Consider the following 18,189-nt stretch of genomic DNA (forward strand, 5'->3'; position numbering starts at 1 on the left):
CTGTATACGGTAATTAAGTCAAATGGTGTAAAATGCAGTACACCTACAATATGCCACACCCCCAATTCCATATAACTAATACGTGTGAATAGGGCCTTAAGGCCAAATTATTGGCTTATCTTTTTTCACAAGATCCCCCGAAAGGTGGAATAAAAAAAGAGATGTAGCTGCAATTCTCTGTTGCTGCCCTGCAGAAATTCTTTTTTGCTTTTAGATGGCTGAGGACATACCATGAGTGCAGGGTATCATGTACTTGGCCCCCAAGGGGATGTCATCTCAGTGCATTGACCTGACAGTGTAATGATACAGAGAGCGTTGTTGACACCATGTCAGATACCCTCTCTATTGAGCTCCGGTGGCAAAGAGTAAAAGTACCCCCTATGTCACATGACTTACGAGAAGATATCTACAAAAATTCTAAAAATAATAGCAAAAAAAACTGCTAAGAAGCCTTAAGGGGGTGGGGGGACAGCAGTGGAGGTGTGGAATGAGTGCTAATAAGTCACATCAATTCATTACCAATGGGGTCATCGAAATGTCTCTTACAAGGTGCACCCTGCTATATCTATTTTAAAAATGTCTGAATATGATGCGTTGATCTTTTTTTTTTTCAGGTATACAGTCTTCATCAAGACCTTCATTGAAACTGCTGAACAGTTCTTCATGGTGGGGCATAAAGTCAACTATTATGTATTTACAGACCGTGCTAATGAAATTTCCAATTTCACTCTCTCTGAGGGGAGGCAGTTGGTCATCTTGGACGTTCCCAGTTATAAACAATGGCAGGAAGTGTCCATGAGGCGTATGGAGATGATCCGTGATTATGCATATCAACGTTTCTACAAAGAAGTGGATTATTTGGTTTGTGTGGATGTAGACATGAGGTTCAATGACTTTGTTGGGGTGGAAATATTAAGTGATGTATTTGGCACATTACATCCTGGTTTTCACAATGCACAACGTGGCGCTTTCACTTACGAGCGAAGACAGCAGTCAACAGCTTACATTCCTAGAGATGAGGGGGACTTTTATTATGCAGGAGGATATTTTGGCGGTACAGTGGAAGAAGTCTACAAATTGACTAATTTCTGCCATAACGCCATGATGACTGATAAGAACAACAGCATCGAAGCCGTTTGGCATGATGAAAGCTACCTGAATAAGTATTTTCTTTACCACAAGCCAACCAAGATCCTGTCCCCAGAATATCTGTGGGTCAATAGCATGGGTGTTCCACAGTTCCTCAAGAGAAGACGGTTTCTTGCCGTTCCCAAAAATCACAGTGCAATTAGGAATAAAAGGGCATTGCAGAAGAATCCTGGATACCAAAAAGTTGAGATTTTAAAATTATTGTAAAATTATTGTATCAAATCGTGTCTGCAATCAAACAATTCCACGCATTTAAAATGGTTAGGGTAAGGTATGTTAATACATACATACACCTGAATCTGCTATTACCATGGTCTACCACTACTTAAAGACTCATGCCAAAAGTATGTTCTTGGAGGAAGGAATGCTTGCTGCGGGAGTAGTACACTTGCCTTGTGGGGTAGAACCTTATGTGATATTTTTATGGGAACCCTACCTTACCTCACTTTGCCCCCTTCCTACCCAAAAACTGTTGCTATAAAATTTTCTTTTCTTTGTTGAAGAGAAGCACAAAGTGTTGTTTTGTTTTTGTTTTTTTTTTGTTTTTTTGCTGGTTTCCATAGAAAGGGATAATGCCAACAAACTTGCAGAATGATTTACCTTTTGTGTTGTAGCTAAAGAGGAACTGACACAGCAGCATGCAAACTTTGCTCGCTGCTTTCTTCCTGTCCCTCTGATTTACCCCATTAGAAGTCTATGCACAAGGCACTTCTGGATTTATTTGGTGAGTGTCCCCATTGTCTTTTGTACAAGTTTTTTTTTAGCCTTACTACTGTCTACAGAGCAATCTTTGACATCCCGAAAACAGAGGTGAACAGAGATGGTTTAACAAGTTAAAAGACGCTTTTAAATGAGTGACAAGCTATCCTTTATGTATAAGATTTTGCAAGCAGCTAGTTAAAGCAGAACTCCAGTAAGCAATTATCTCCCCCACCCCTTTTTCTTGGTCAGTGCAAGCTATTTTTAAAAAGAACACTAAAACCTTTTAAACAGACTATAAAGTTGTGGTCACTTGACCACTCTGACCCTACTTTCCCCACTGTTCTCTGTATGGGTGGACAGCAGCAGCTCTCAACCTGCTGCCATGAGTAGTGTGGAGAGCAATGGGGTGGGGTGGGGGGGGGGGGCGTTAACAAAACTGTAAGGAGACAAGAAATGGCTATGTGATACTTACTGTTGCACAGCTGGGAGTTTAATCCATGACATTGATGAATTGACTAAATTAAGCTCTCATGCAAACAAGGAAAGTCAGAGTCACTGTACCCTGTGCTAACCCCCCCTAGGTAGTACATTTTAAACTGGAGTTCCTCTTTTAAACTTGGTTTTGCTTTTTAGCCACCTTGGTCTACAATAGTAAATTTCTTTTTTCATAAACTGAAAACCATAAAAATCTTTACATAAATATGGCACCAAAAGGAATCTTTTCCCTACGGTGATTCAAATTCATAGTTGCTCACGTCTAATGTACCATAAACTGTGGTTAACCATCCCAGCCATTAATTCTGGGAATCATCCAGCCATGAATATAAGAATTATCCGGTCACAAACTATAGGAAACTATCCAACCACCTCATTCAGTGGGACGATCCCTTGCACACAATTGTGAGACTAAAAATGTGGCGCTAAAAAATGAAAAATGAGGCTACCTGAAACAAGTAGTTTCTCTAAAAACAAAAGTGTGAATATTAAGTAAACACCATGAGGCGAAATAAGGGAAGTGATGTCGTGCAGCAGTGAATCACTCACTATAGACTATCATCAGGTATTACATATCTATAAATATATAATATTTATTTATAAGTGTGACTGTGTGTGTGTGTGTGTGTATGTATGTATGTATGTGTGTGTGTATATATATATATATATATATATATATATATATATATATATATATATATATATATATATATGTGTGTGTGTGTGTGTGTGTATGTATGTATGTGTATATATATATATATATATATATGTTCAGTGCAAGAAAAGTGCACACCAAAAAATTAAGTGACTAATAAAAACAAGCAAAAGCATGAATAAAACCATGTGTGAATAAGTGATAAATGGCAATATAAAAGTCCCAAAAGATGGTGAGAATTGGGAGGAAGGACTGAGGGAATATCTTCAAATAAAATCAATGATCTTCAAAGTAGATAAATTCGGTGGTGGGTATACACCCAGGAGTGCTGACACCATTGAAGGGATAAAGGGAGAATAAGGTACCCTTACCGGGAGTGGTGGACCCAACTCACCATACGGCGGTGGGTCAGTAAGGCGTAGTATCAGAGACTTGAAGAGGAACTCACGGACGGACTCCACAGTAAACCCTCCGGCTGGATCTCAAAGACGCAAGGGAGATGGATGAAAGATGGGCACATCAGCCAAACCGCTATCGGCTTCCTGGGAGCTTTCCTCCAGCTCAAAGGGACATCAGGAGGTATGTGGGCAAAAAAAGGAGTCTCCACATAGTGTAAATCTGTATGTTGGGATTTATTTGTATCAAATAAAATGGATATCCAAAAATAAGCAGTTAAACTGTATAAATAAAACAGCAGCAAAAGTGAAAAAAGCGCAGTAAAAGTGCCCAAGGCCGGCATATAACCCTACGCGTTTCATCTTAAGTTGACGTCTCTTAAGACGAAACGCGTAAGATTAATACGCTACCTTGGGCACTCTTACTGCGCTTTTTACACTTTTGCTGCTGTTTTATTTGTTCATTTTAACTGCTTATTTTTGGATATCTGTTTTTTTTGATACGAATGAATTCCAACATTCAAATTTACACTATGTGGAGACTACTTTTTTTCCCCACATACCTCCTGATGTCCCTTTGAGCTGGAGGAAAGTTCCCAGGAAGCTGATAGCGGTTTGGCTGATGTGGCCATCTTTCATCCATCTCCCTTGTTTGGCGTCTTTGAGATCTAGCCGGAGGGTTTACTGTGGAGTCCGTCCGTGAGTTCCTCTTCAAGTCTCTGATACTACACCTTACTGACCCACCGCCGTATGGTGAGTTGGGTCCACCACTCCCGGTAAGGGTACCTTATTCTCCCTTTATCCCTTCGATGGTGTCAGTACTCCTGGGTGTATACCCACCACCGAATTAATCTACTTTGAAGATCGTTGATTTTATTTGAAGATATTCCCTCAGTCCTTCCTCCCAATTATCACCATCTTTTGGGACTTATATTACCATTTGTCACTTATTCACACATTGTTTTATTCATGTTTTTGCTTGTTTTTATTTGTCACTTAATTTTTTGGTGTGCACTTTTCTTGCATTGAACTATATCTATATCTATATCTATATCTATACTCATTCACACTTATAATATAAATAAATATTATATATTTATAGATATGTAATACCTGATGATGGTCTATAGTGAGTGATTCGCTGCTGCACGACATCACTTCCCTTATTTCGCCTCATGGTGTTTACTTAATATTCACACGTTTGTTTTTGAGAGAAACTACTTGTTTCAGGTAGCCTCATTTTTCATTTTTTAGCGCCACATTTTTAGTCTCACATTCCCATTACAATTAGTCATATTGTTGTGTTGGCTGCTTTTGTACTATAGGTTGGCGCAGTATTTTTATACCTTTTTATTTTCCTTGCACACAATTGGCTAATGTAATTGAGAAACGGTAACATTTCTGGAAGTTTTTACTTCTGTCTGTGACCCCATTGGCGAGATTTTCCCTTAGTACCTGTCCTTGTGACACTGATGCCAATCCTAGAAATGAAGGGTTAGTATGTCACAATAAAGCACAATAAACCCATTGTCAGAAATTCTAACCCTTGCTTTCTTTTTGTTTGTATGTGTCCTGACACGAAGTGAGGATAAACTTACCTAATGGGGACAAAAAAACGATTTTTATATATTTTGTATAGAAAATATATTAAAAGGTGTTATCTAGAGTTGGGATTTAATCACTAAATTTTACTATAAGTAGACTTCAGAAGCAATTAAGGTTGCTAGAACTTCAGCACACTGTCTTTTAAAGCTAAATGCTAGGCAAACACCTAAATGCACAGTTGAAACAAATGTGTTTGAGGTATTTTTTTCTGCCAAAGGACTTGTAATTCTGTGTACCGTATATACTCGAGTATAAGTCGATCCGAGTATAAGTCGAGGCCCTAATTTACCACCAAAAAATGGTCAAAAATTATTGACCCGAGTATAAGACGAGGGTGAGAAATGCAGCAGCTACTGTAAGTGGAAAAAGAGGGTTAAGAATGCCCATCTACAGCTGTATACCTCCGTGTCCTGTGCATGTGTCCTGTGTCCTGTGTGCTGTGTATATGTGCATGTGTCATGTACCTGTGTCCTGTGTATATGTGCATGTGTCATGTGTCCTGTGTATATGTGCATGTGTCCTGTACCTGTGTCCTGTGTATATGTGCATGTGTCATGTACCTGTGTCCTGTGTATATGTGCATGTGTCATGTACCTGTGTCCTGTGTATCTGCATGTGTCATGTGTCCTCTACCTGTGTATATGTGCATGTGTCCTGTGTATGTGTGCATGTGTCATGTGTATATGGTCCTGTGTCTGTGTGCATGTGTCTGTGTGCATCCTACCTGTGTCCTGTGCATGCCTCCGTGTGCCGCTGTGCACCGATCAGTGTTTGCTATTCCTATTCGGGGGCCATTCACTATTCAAAAGCCACACCTCGTCATCCATGATAGGCAGAAAACTCAATTTCCCAGCAGTCAGCGGTCAGTCTATCACGGGAATTCTCTCATCCTCATACCACGGACAAGGATGAGAGAATGTCCGTGATAGGCTGTAAACTGACTGCCTATCACAGACGAGGAGGCGCGGCTTTTGAACTGTGAGAGCTGCGAGCTGCTGCCGAGTGGTATGCAGCACACGGTGGCCGCCGTCTGCCTGCATGACACGTTGATCATGTAGGCAGACGGCGGTGACTCGTGCATAAGTTGAGGGGGGCACTTTCAGCCCCAAAAAAGGGGCTGAAAATTTTTACTTATACACGAGTATATACGGTAACTAGTCTTGTAATTTAAAGTGTTACTAAACCCACAACAGTAAAATGAGTCTGTATATGCAGTAAAGCATGCTTTTATACTCACTGTGGAACCTAAAGGGTTAATTCTCTGCATTGTATAAAAAAGCTGTTTTATCCTGTCTCCTCTTATTCTACCCTTCTTTTACAGTCACCAATCCATCTGCTGATAGCACAGAGCCCTAGGAGGCCCTCTGCACATTCTCAGTTTCCTGTGTATTATTAGAGTTTTTTTTTTTTTTGGAGGATGCATGTGATCAACACAGGGAAAAAGTATAGATAAAAGAAAACCACCTATAGGTATAATGCTGGAAATCTTTGCCACATCCCAGTACAAAAGAGAAAATTGCAAAAGGGGGTGCCCCAGGGGATTTTATGGGCAAAAGGGAGTAACAAGCGTATAAACATATACAAAATGTATTAAATACAAATCAGTAGTAAAGTAGGTACATAAAGTATGTAAACCTTAAAACAGATTAGTCAGACTGGATAGTTACATAACAGCTATATGCCAAAATGCACAGTTGATCTCATTGTAGGAGGTCAAATGGAGTGTGTGTGCATAGAAGTCCCAACATGTTTCGGAATACAGGTATGAGTAATAAATTCCTTCTTCAGGAGCTGATTAGAAACCAGCTGTTTTTTGTCTGATAACGAAATAACAAAGATATCAAAAAGATGAGAAAATGAACAAATGTACTAATATGAGAACACAGTAGGTAATAGCATGGCACATATATATGCATCCCCACAGCACAGATGATGTACGGTTGCTGGTGCCAAAACGATTGAGTTGTGTGGCGTGAGATAAGAAGCATCCCTGTCGGCATAGACAACACCTGGGCCCACCAGAATTGACCACAGATGTGGGGACGAGTCTAGCACAAAAAATATACATGTGTCTGTATGAGAACATTACATACTCAATTGAGGGGGATATTCAATATTATGTGAGTGTAGGTGCGTCGCCATGTCTTGCAAGTGCACACGCAGGGGCGCAACAAACAGTCATAAAAGGTATTGTAACAGGGGCACACCATTCCCAGAAGGTCAGGTGGTCCGCACAGTAGGATACGCAAGAAGTGAGAGAGCAACATGACATAAAGTCTGTCATAGTACTTACTCACAATGGCCGTTCGGTATAGGTATCTCAAGCGTGGAGTGCCATGCGGTCCTAGCTGTGCAGCAGTAAAGGATTAAGCTTACCTGGCTTATAAAGGAGTGGGAGGTCATGTGGTAAATGCCCATAGTACTAGCAGAGTCCAATAGATCAGGAGGATAGGTATTAGGTGATCGGGGGGGCCCATCAAAGATGATGAGTCTTACCGATCACCTGTATACCTGATGTGCGTCAGGACCAAGACAAAATATAAAAAATACAGACACTGTAGATAACAGATATATAACTTCAGTAAGATATCCAGAGTGGATAATGAAAAGTGGGGGGAGGAGAAACATGAAGATGGGGGGGGGAGACATGGAAAGGAAACGTTAAAGAGATGGGGACCAATATGGAAATTGTACCTCTAATGGGCATAGTTTTAGGCCTTTGGCCTCCTGTTTGAAAGGAATTATACACCTTGACGACCACCCTGATTATGCAGGCCGACCACCGGGACCCTCAGATCCGTGAGACACCTCAGGACACGAGAAACAAGCTTGAGTGTGTTCATAAGATGTCTGATTTTAATGAGGAATACAATGGCTTATATGCAAGTAAAACAAAAAAGGGAGGGGCTGAATATAAGGCATACATGTCTTAATGGTTATACAAGCTTACTAAGTACTTCCTTATCACAAGTTAGGCTGTTGAAAAGAGAAACAGAAATAGCCTATGTCTTCACAGAAAACAGGAAGCTGTCCCGGGAATCTGCCTAACCACAATAACTGAAAGGAAGTGGTTCTATGCAAACTGAAGTTAGGCTGCTTATGGCAAAACTCATACATACAGAAGTTTATTTCTACAAAAAGAAAATAGAGGGGAATCTAAAATGGAGTCACAATTGTTTATATATTCTTGTACAATCTCCTCTTAAGTCATGAACATGACTTACTTTCTCTCCACGGTAACATAATTAGCTTTCTTATAGTACATGCTAAAGTAGGCTTTATTAGTAGCAGCGGTGTCAGGGGTTCGGGTAGCTTTATCAATATTATTATTCAATAAGTAAAGCAACAATTATTAATCTTTAATAATGTATACTGTGTTTTCCATAGATTTAGAAAGTCTTCATTTTTAAGTGTTGAACTTTAAATGACCTCTGCTTTATGACACGCACTTCTACACAGGTGTTCTCGAAAATGTATTAAGATAGTCTACTGGGTGAAAGTTCATTAGAATAGATTCAAGTTATATAGAATTGTCTTAAGTCTTTGAAATACATATAAATCAGACAGATAAAGATAAGAAAACAGGTGGTTTAGAAATAAAGTTATGTACAATACATTAAATTAAGTTTGACAGGGTCAAACAAAGGTCTGCTTGTGCCCTCATTAAAACTGTTAAAATAGATACATATAGTGAAACGTATAACACATCTGGTGGTGTTATTGAAAGTTCATTCTCCCAAAAGTCATAAATCTGTAATCCTTGAAGTTAAGTTAAATCTTATCAAGATGAGGAGAGTTTGATAACACAGCTGGGGTGCCAGACTGTCTTTACACAGGTGTTTTTAATTGGACAAAACCAGTTATAAATCACTTTAATGAACAGGAATTTTGGGAATAATTAAGTTTATCTGGTTGTAGAACAGGTGTCAGATTTATGGTTAGTTACATTGACGTAGATCTTAGTGACCAATCATATGTAAGAGAGATGGTTAAGATAAGACTTGTAAAAGGGTATATAAATGCAAGCTCTACAATTGTTAGACAGACAAGTCAGATAGGAGCTCATAAGGCTGAACTCTGTGTATGCTGCCCTGTTGCAAGGGTCATAGAGGTCAGAACCAATGGGCAAGTATCTGTCCGTAACTTGTCTCCTCATACGAGTCAGAGAAGACTTCTTAACTTGTTCCAGAATGTGGTCTCAGGTGAATTTCTCTCACGACTTGGTCGAGCTGGAACCCAGAACTCTGAGGGGACCAGACCACCGGTCGATCGACTGGTCCCTATCAGGTGACGGGTTCCCAAGAATTGGCAGAAAAGACCCATTCTGGTTCAAGGTGAGAACAATTTACAATTGTTTCAATTTGGTTAGAGGATAAGAATACCTATATCTAATATGCTTGAATTGTAAGAAACTGTATAAATTAGACCTGTATCTTGTAATACTTTGAATATAAACCTGTATGTTATCAGCTGTTAATAAACCTGCATTGCTGAAGTTCTGCCTGGTTCAATACTATTCTACTTCACTACATATCCAACATTTCTCATACTCTGATTTCTGGGCATAATTATATTTTAATTTCAGTAGCAAAATTCTGTCTGTAAAACTATCGCTTTTAACTCCTTCATTATCTGATTGTGTATCTCTCTTGTGTCTGGTATGTGTATTATCGATGGTGTTATTGGGTGACCCACATATGCCTTTAAGAGCTCCCAAGTCCTCAGGATGATAAATACAGTTAGTGTGCCTACCTACATGGATCATAACTATCAGAGAGATTAGGAACATGAGCAGTGGCGGCTGGTGAAGTTTTAGGATGGGGGGTGCCAGACCCCGCCCTTCCTTTTTGACCCCTCCCACTTGGTGAAAATGGGCGCAGTTTCAGCGAAATAGTGGGCGTGGCTTAAATGGTGTCGCTCTAAGGGGGTGTGGTTAGCATCTGAGATGAACAAGGGATGGAGGGAGAGGGAGGGAGAGAGGGAGGGACAGCAGGCCCAGATCCTACACAACAATAGAAATATGTGTATTCTAGAAAGTTTAACAATCAGCAGATAAAGATTCTCCAAACACCTTGTGTTAGCACTTGGTTGTTATGGTGTCAGGATGATTGAAGCGCATTATTTCTATTATTACATTGTAATATAAAATGAAATCATTCAACTCACAATAATGCAGAATCAGTGGGAGCCCTGAGTGTGTCACCTGCCACGTCGCCTGCTGCCAGATGTCATTAGGTGTCCCCAGCAGAGTCCATGCTTACATCAGGTGCCCCCAGCGGAGTCCTTCCTTACATCAGGTGCCCCCAGCAGAGTCCATCCTTACATCAGGTGCCCCCAGCAGAGTCCATCCTTACATCAGGTTTCCCTCAGCGGAGTCCGTCCTTACATCAGGTGCCCCCAGCGGAGTCTGTCCTTACATCAGGTGCCCCCAGCGGAGTCTGTCCTTACATCAGGTGCCCCCAGCGCAGTCCATCCTTACATCAGGTGCCCCCAGCGAAATCCATCCTTACATCAGGTGCCCCCAGCAGAGTCCCTCCTTACATCAGGTGCCCCCAGCAGGGACCCTCCTTACATCAGGTGCCCCCAGCAGAATCTCTCCTTACATCAGGTGCCCCCAGCAGAGACTCTCCTTACATCAGTGTCCCCAGTGGAGTCCCTCCTTACATCTGTGCCCCTATCAGCGGAATTCCTCCTTACATCTGTGTCCCCAGCAGAGCCCCTCCATACATCAGTGTCCCCAGCGGAGTCCCTCCTTACATCAGTGTCCCCAGTGGAGCCCCTCCTTACATCTGTGCCCCTATCAGCAGAGTTCCTCCTTACATCTGCATCCCCAGCAGAGCCCCTCCTTACATCAGTGTCTCCATCAGCAGAGTCCCTCCTTACATCAGTGTCCCCAGTGGAGCCTCCCCTTACATCAGTGTCCCCATCACCGTAGTCCCTCCTTACATCAGTGTCCCCATCACCGTAGTCCCTCCTTACATCAGTGTCCCCATCAGCGGAGCCCCTCCTTACATCTGTGTCCCCAGCGTAGCCCCTCCTCACATCAGTGTCCCCAGCGGAGTCCCTCCTTACATCAGTGTCCCCAGCGGAGTTCCTCCTTACATCTGTGTCCCCAGCGGAGCCCCTCCTTACATCAGTGTCCCCAGTGGAGTCCCTCCTTCTGTGTCCCCATTAGCGGAGTCCCTCCTTAAATCAGTGTCATCAGTGGAGCCCCTCCTTACATCTGTGTCCCCAGTGGAGCCTCTCCTTACATCAGTGTCCCCAGCGGAGCCCTTCCTTACATCTGTGTCCCCAGCGGAGCCCCTCTTTACATCTGTGTCTCCAGCGGAGCCCCTCCTTACATCTGTGTCCCCAGCAGAGCCCCTCCTTACATGTGGTGTCCACATCAGTCCTCCTTACATGTGGTGTCCCCATCAGTCCTCCTTACATGTGTGTCCCAAGCAGCACAGCTCTCCTTCATATCGCATCTGTCTCTCTCTCCCCTTCAGCTACTTCCTGTCTTTCTCCGTGTGTTCAGTGGAGAGGGGAGGGGGCTCCCCTCTCCACTAAACACAAGGGGATTAGGTGGCAGCCATCTTTTTGTAGCCCGCCGGGCACCGGAAGTGACTTTGTCCTCATACCGAGCGTCAGGCGGATGCTGCTTCCTGCAATGGATCACGCCGCAAAGCAGCTCCAAACCCTAAATAGTGCACCCTCCAAATAGTGCACTGTGTCTGGTGCCCGAACACAGTGCACTTAAGGACTTTTTTTTTATAAAGCACACTGTTTAAAAAATTTTTTTTATTTGTGACTGCCTGAAGGGGGGGATGCCCGGGCGCCCCTATGGAAGGTCCGCCACTGAACAGGAGGCGAAATGCCTTCCCAGAAGTCTGTGGTGCAATTAGTGAGGTCATCTTGTTCAGAGACTTTTTCACCTGCTTCACTCTCTTTTCAAGGATTTATTTCACCTGTTTCACCTCTTTTTATCCTTGGCTTGCTTCTTAGGTGTTTGGTTCACCTTCTTCACACGACTGGCATGAATCCAGGACTGTTGTCCCTCGGTAAGGATTGTGGTACGTGTGACTGCGATCACAGTGATCGGGTGTCCGAACGGGTACTTTTGCCTCTTAGTACGACTCAGCTGTTGGATCACCACTACGTCTCCTACCTGGAAAGGGTGTGTAGGTTCCTGTGAAGAGAAAGAAGAGGTGCATCAACTCTGTGCAGATTTTCAATGGGTTTCCTAATGTACTCTCCCTGTATTACTTCTAGGTCCCCTCTTTCTAACATAAGTGGTTGTCTGGCCCATGGGGTGGGAAATGGCCTACCCATAAGGACCACAAATGGAGAGTATCCTGTTTTCTTTTCTTTTTTTTAATTTTTTTTTTATAACAATTATAAAACATCATATCATAAGATACAGAAAGTAAGACATTTCAGCTTCGGAAAATTCAAAACAATATAGAAAATGAGCCAATAGAACTTAACAGGGATACAAAAATAAAAGCGACTTCCATCTTTGGATCAGCTAAGCACAATTTCCATACAGTATCTTATTTTAAATCTGGTTGGATAAGCATGTGTTAGACTATAATATAAAGATAGAGGATATTCAAAGGGTATTTCCAGTGGGAATCATAAGGAAGTGTGGTTATTGGATTCAAGAGGGTATATTGAATCATCCCAGGCTTTCCAAGTCTTATCAAATAAGGCTAGGTTACCATCGATCTTTGCAGTCAGATGTTCCATCCTGCGTATATCTGCTACTATAGAAAGAAAGTGGTGGAAAGTGGGAGGAGAAAAAGAGAGCCAATGCCTAGGAATGGTTCTTTTTGCTGCTGGAAGTATAAAGGACCAAAGTTTCTGTAGTGCTTTGGAGATATTCAGGATAGGGAGGCCCAGGAGGAAATACATAAGATTCAATTGAATAGTTGAGGAAAGTAATATTTGTTATAGATTTGGAACCTTGGTCCAATATGGGACAATGACAGGGCATTCCCAAAAGATATGGAAATGAGAGCCTACAGATTCTCCACATCTCCAGCATAGGTTAGAGACGGAGGGGTTATGAGCATGTAACAAGTCAGGAGTTCTATACCAAAAGAATAATCTCTTAATGGCAGTTTCTTTTTGTGCTACACATCGTGAGATTTTTGAGGACGATTCCCATATTTTTCCCCAATCTAACAATGAGATTGGTCGGCGAAATATTCAGGATCATTTTTTCATGTAATTGTGTGAAGAGTCTGTTAGAAGGGGCGTCTCGTGAAGCATTTTATATATGGATGAAATTAGTTTGGGCTCATAAGGGCCATTTGCATATAGCATTTCAAAATCTGTGGGTTTCTTCCAGAATAGTGAGTGAGCATTGGTAAGGAAAAAATGTTTAAATTGTATGTATGAGTACGACAAGGAGGCAGGAAGTTCATGTATCTTTTTTAGATCTGGGAATGACAGGAGTTTGCGTGTAACCGGGTGTACCAAATGTCGCAACTGAAAGATGCCCGCTTGGGTCCATGGGAATATTCGTATATAAGACATTCCATCTGGAATGTCCGAGTTAAAAAGGACATTCAGGAGTGGAGAGCAACTGATCTGCACATTTCCTCCAAATGGATAGGGTGAAAAGCATCGGGGCCAAACAAAGGGATCTCAATTGGGGCATAAATTTATTTGAGGATGGCCATAACATGTAGCAAGGATGCACTGGAACCGTGATCCCCATTTCAATTTCAGACCATCTATTTGGAGCTTTCCTAGAGGTCCAGGAAGTCAATGCCCTGAGGTGAGAGGCATAATAATATTGAAATCTGGTGCAGCTAACCCTCCTTTAGTTCTGAGGGCAAAAACTACTGTTTGAGCAATCCTATGGGAGGCATTATTCCATATAAAGTTGAGGCATTTTCTCTGGAGGTTTTTCAGCTGCGACATTGGGACCGGGATTGGCAGTGTTTCAAATAAGTACAATAATTTAGGCAGGATCAACATTTTGAGAACGTTAATTCTGTTAAGGAGAGAGATTGGAGTGCAGGACCAGAGGTGCAGAAGTCTGATTATTTCTAAAAACATAGGGGGGAAGTTGGCTTGGTAGAGGGAGGAATATGAGGGGGTAAGGTGAATGCCCAGATATTTTAATGAAGATGAGCACCATCTGTATTTAAATCTGCCTTGTAAAGAGCTGAGGTTATGTTAATAGGAAGGGCTTCTGTTTTGGACTGGTTAATCTTAAAACCTGACAGAGATCCAAAGGTGGATAGAGTGTCGTGTAAGGAAGGTAAGGAGACGTCGGGATGGGTGAGAGTCAGTAAGATGTTGTCTGCAAAAAGTGACAGCTTGTAGTCCTGTTGTCACAGCGAGACCCCCCGGATATCAGGATAAGATCTAATGGCTGTTGCAAGAGGTTCAAGGCTCAATATGAACAACAAGGGTGACAAAGGACATGCCTGTCTGGTGCCATTGCTAAGGGTGAATCGCTGCGACATACAGGAAGACATCTGAACTTGAGAGGTGGGAATGCGAGTACAGGGCTTGTAGAGCCTGTATGAAGGGACCCGAGAATCAAAATCTAGCCAGGACCGCAAACATAAATGGCCAGCTTAAACGGTCAAAAGCTTTTTGTGCGTCCAAGCTTTAAACGATAGTGGGTTTGTTTAGTTTTAGTCATTAAGTCAATCAGGTCTATGGATCTTCTCGTGTTCTCGCAGGGGTGAGAGTTTATTGGCTAATATTTTAGTAAAGATCTTATAGTCCGAATTTAATAAAGCAATGGGGCGGTAATTGTCTGGTAGTGTGGGATCTTTACCCAGTTTAGGAATAACTGTTATGCAAGCATGTAGAAACTGTGAGTGTGGGGTGGTACCCTTGAGGAGAGAAGAATATAGGGATTGTATGTAGGGGTTTAGAGTATGTGAAAAGGTTTTGTAATAAATGTTAGGGAGGCCATCCGGACCTGGGGATTTGTGGGCCGGCACATTTTTTATCACTTCTGCTATTTCCTCTGTGGTGATCGGTGTGTTAAGTGTAGCGATTTGTTCAGTGGATAGTTTGGGTAGTGTTAGGGAGGATATGAATTTATCAAACGTCAACTGTGAGAATTGGGAATTCGAGTCAGAGCTTAAACAGTTATACAACCGGTTATAGAAGTCCCCAAATACTTTAGACATAGCTTTAGGACAGTGTGTGGGGGTGCCGTCATGCTGCATCAGGTGGTCAGGTATTGATAAAAAGGGCCGTGGTTTTAACCTATTAACTAGCATTCTATGCGGTTTATTTGCAAATTCATAGAATTTTTGTCTGGCCCACAACATAGATTTGGAAATTTTGTTCATCTCAAATGATTTGATTCGATTTCGTATCGAGGTAACAGCTATCAATCTTTCCACCGTGGGGGAATCCAACAAGTGCCCCTCTGCAGTTTGTAGTTGAGCAAGGAGGTTGGCTTTTAATTTGGCAGAGTCTCGTTTCAGGCGAGAGCCTGTAGATAAGCACTCGCCTCTGAAAAGGGCCTTGTGGGCCTCCCACAAGGTGGAAATTTCCAAAACCGACCCATCATTTAGTTGGAAGAATTCGGTCAGCTTCTGTTGCAGGTGGGTTTGGGATACTGGATTTTTGATCAGGGACTCGTTGAGCCGCCAGTGGCATGTCTTGGGATTTGAAGACGTCAAATTAATGTCGAGTTCAATGGGTGCATGGTCCGACCAGGTAATGGGGTTTATCTCCGAGGAGACTACGTAAGGAATAGGGATGAGCCAAACCCCCCCCCCCCCAGCTTCGGTTCGCACCAGAACCTGCGAACGAACCGAAAATTTGCACGAACTATAGAACACCATTGATGTCTATGAGACTTGAACGTTCGAAATCAAAAGTGCTCATTTTAAAGGCTAATTTTCATGGTATTGTCCTAAAAAGGGTTTGGGGACCGGGTCCTGCCCCAGGGGACATGTATCAATGCAAAAAAAAGTTGTAAAAACGACCGTTTTTTTCGGGAGCAGTGATTTTAACCACTTGACCACTGGGCACTTAAACCCCCTTAATAACCAGACCAATTTTCAGCTTTTGGTGCTCTCACATTTTGAATGACAATTACTCAGTCATGCAACACTGTATCTATATGAATTTTTTGTTCTTTTTTTCACACTTTTTTATTTATTTTTTGCGCTATAAAAGAAAAAAGACCGAAAAATCTGTAAAAAAATAAATTTTTCTTCGTTTCTGTTATAAAATTTTGAAAATTAGTAATTTTTCTTCATATATTTTGGCCAAAATTTATACCGCTACATATCTTTGGTAAAAATAACCCAAATCGGTGTATATTATTTGGTCTTTGTGAAAGTTATAGCGTCCACAAGCTATGGTGCCAATAGCTGAAAATTGATCACACCTGAAGTACTGACGGTCTATCTCATTTCTTGAGACCCTAACATGCCAGAAAAGTACAAATACCCCCCAAATGACCCCTTTTTGGAAAGAAGACATTCCAAGGTATTTAGAAAGATGCATGGTGAGTTTTTTGAAGTTGTCATTTTTTCCCACAATTCTTTGCAAAATCAAGTTTTTTTTTTCTTTTTTTCACAAATTTTTCATATTAGCAGGTTATTTCTCACACACAGCATATGCATACCACAAATTACACCCCAAAACACATTCTGCTATTACTCCCGAGTACGGTGATACCACATTGTGAGACTTTTACACAGCGTGGCCACATACAGAGGCCCAACATGCAGGGGAGCACCTTCAGGCGTTCTGGAGCACCCAGGCCAATTCTGACATTTCTCTCCTACATGTAAAAATCATCATTTATTTGCTAGAAAATTACATAGAACCCCAAAACATTATATATGTTTTTTTAGCAAAGACCCTAGAGAATACAATAGCGGTCATTGCAACTTTTTATCTCGCACGATATTTGCGCAGCAATTTTTCGAACGCGTTTTTTTTGGAGAAAAAACAGTTTTTTGCTTTAAAAAAAACAAAACATTAAGGTTAGCCCAATGTTTTTGCATAATGTGAAAGATGAAGTTACGCCGAGTATATAGATACCTAACATGTCACCTTTCAAAATTGCACACGCTTGTGGAATGGCGCCAAACTTCGCCACTTAAAAATCCCCATAGGCGACGCTTTAAAATGTTTTACTGGTTACAAATTTTGAGTTACAGAGGAGGTCTAGGGCCAAAATTATTGCTCTCACTCTACCGATCGCAGCGATACCTCACATGTGTGGTTTGAACACCGTTTTCATATGTGGGCGGGACTTACATATGCATTCGCTTCTGCATGCGAGCACACAGGGACAGGGGCACTTTAAAATTTTTTTATTTTTTTTTTATTGTTCATTTTACTTCATTTATTTTAGTTTGACACTTTTTTCCAAAAAAAAATGTTTTTGATCACTTTTATTCCTATTACAAGGAATGTAAACATCCCTTGTAATAGGAATATGGCATGACAGGTCCTCTTTACAGAGAGATATAGGGTCAATAAGACCCCACATCTCACCTCTAGGCTGTGCCTGAAATAAAAAAAAAAAAAAAGATCCTGGCTTCGATCGTAGCGGTGAGTCGGTAGAAGCATCGGAGGGCGGCGGGAGGGGGGGACGTCCCCTCTCGCCTCCCGTAAGAACGATCAAGCAGTGGAACTGCCGCTATGATCATTCTTATGGTGTAGGGAATCGCCGGCTGAAAAAGCTGATATCTGAATGATGCCTGTAGCTGCACCCATCATTCAGATATCCCCACACAAAGTCAAGGACGTCGTATGACGGAAGGCGGGAAGTGGTTAAAACGCTTTTTTTTTTTTTTTTAACACAAAGTTGTCCATTTATACAATATTTCTAACACATAGCATGTACATACCAAAAATGACACCCCAAAATAGATTCTCCTCCTCCTCCTGAGTACGGCGATACCACATGTGTGAGACTTCCACAGCCTGGCCACATACAGAGGCTGGGTATGGCTCAGCATGGCTGGGTATGGCTGAGCATGGCTGGGTATGGCTGAGCATGGCCGAGTATGGCTGAGCATGGCTGGGTATTGCAAAGTATCGCCGAGTATGACTAGGTATGGCAGAGTATGGCTGGGTATCACCGAGTATTGCAGAGTATGGCTGGGTATCACCGAGTATTGCAGAGTATGGCTGGGTATCACCGAGTATTGCAGAGTATGGCTGGGTATTGCTGGGTATTGCAGAGTATGGCTGGGTATG

At 41.9% G+C, this 18,189-nt stretch overlaps 1 protein-coding gene across 1 annotated transcript in view; it reads left to right on the forward strand.

Annotated features, from left to right (window-relative positions):
- Positions 1-2,199, forward strand: part of LOC141108406 (histo-blood group ABO system transferase-like) — a 258,225-nt gene extending 256,026 nt beyond the window's left edge. The window contains exon 7 of the mRNA XM_073599998.1: positions 615-2,199. Coding sequence (XP_073456099.1) covers positions 615-1,356 — 742 coding nt within the window. The 3' untranslated portion in view covers positions 1,357-2,199. The remainder of the gene's footprint in view (positions 1-614) is intronic.
- Positions 2,200-18,189: the final 15,990 nt, after the last annotated feature.

This window comes from Aquarana catesbeiana, linkage group LG09, assembly GCF_042186555.1.
Source record: "Aquarana catesbeiana isolate 2022-GZ linkage group LG09, ASM4218655v1, whole genome shotgun sequence".
NCBI lineage: Eukaryota > Metazoa > Chordata > Amphibia > Anura > Ranidae > Aquarana > Aquarana catesbeiana.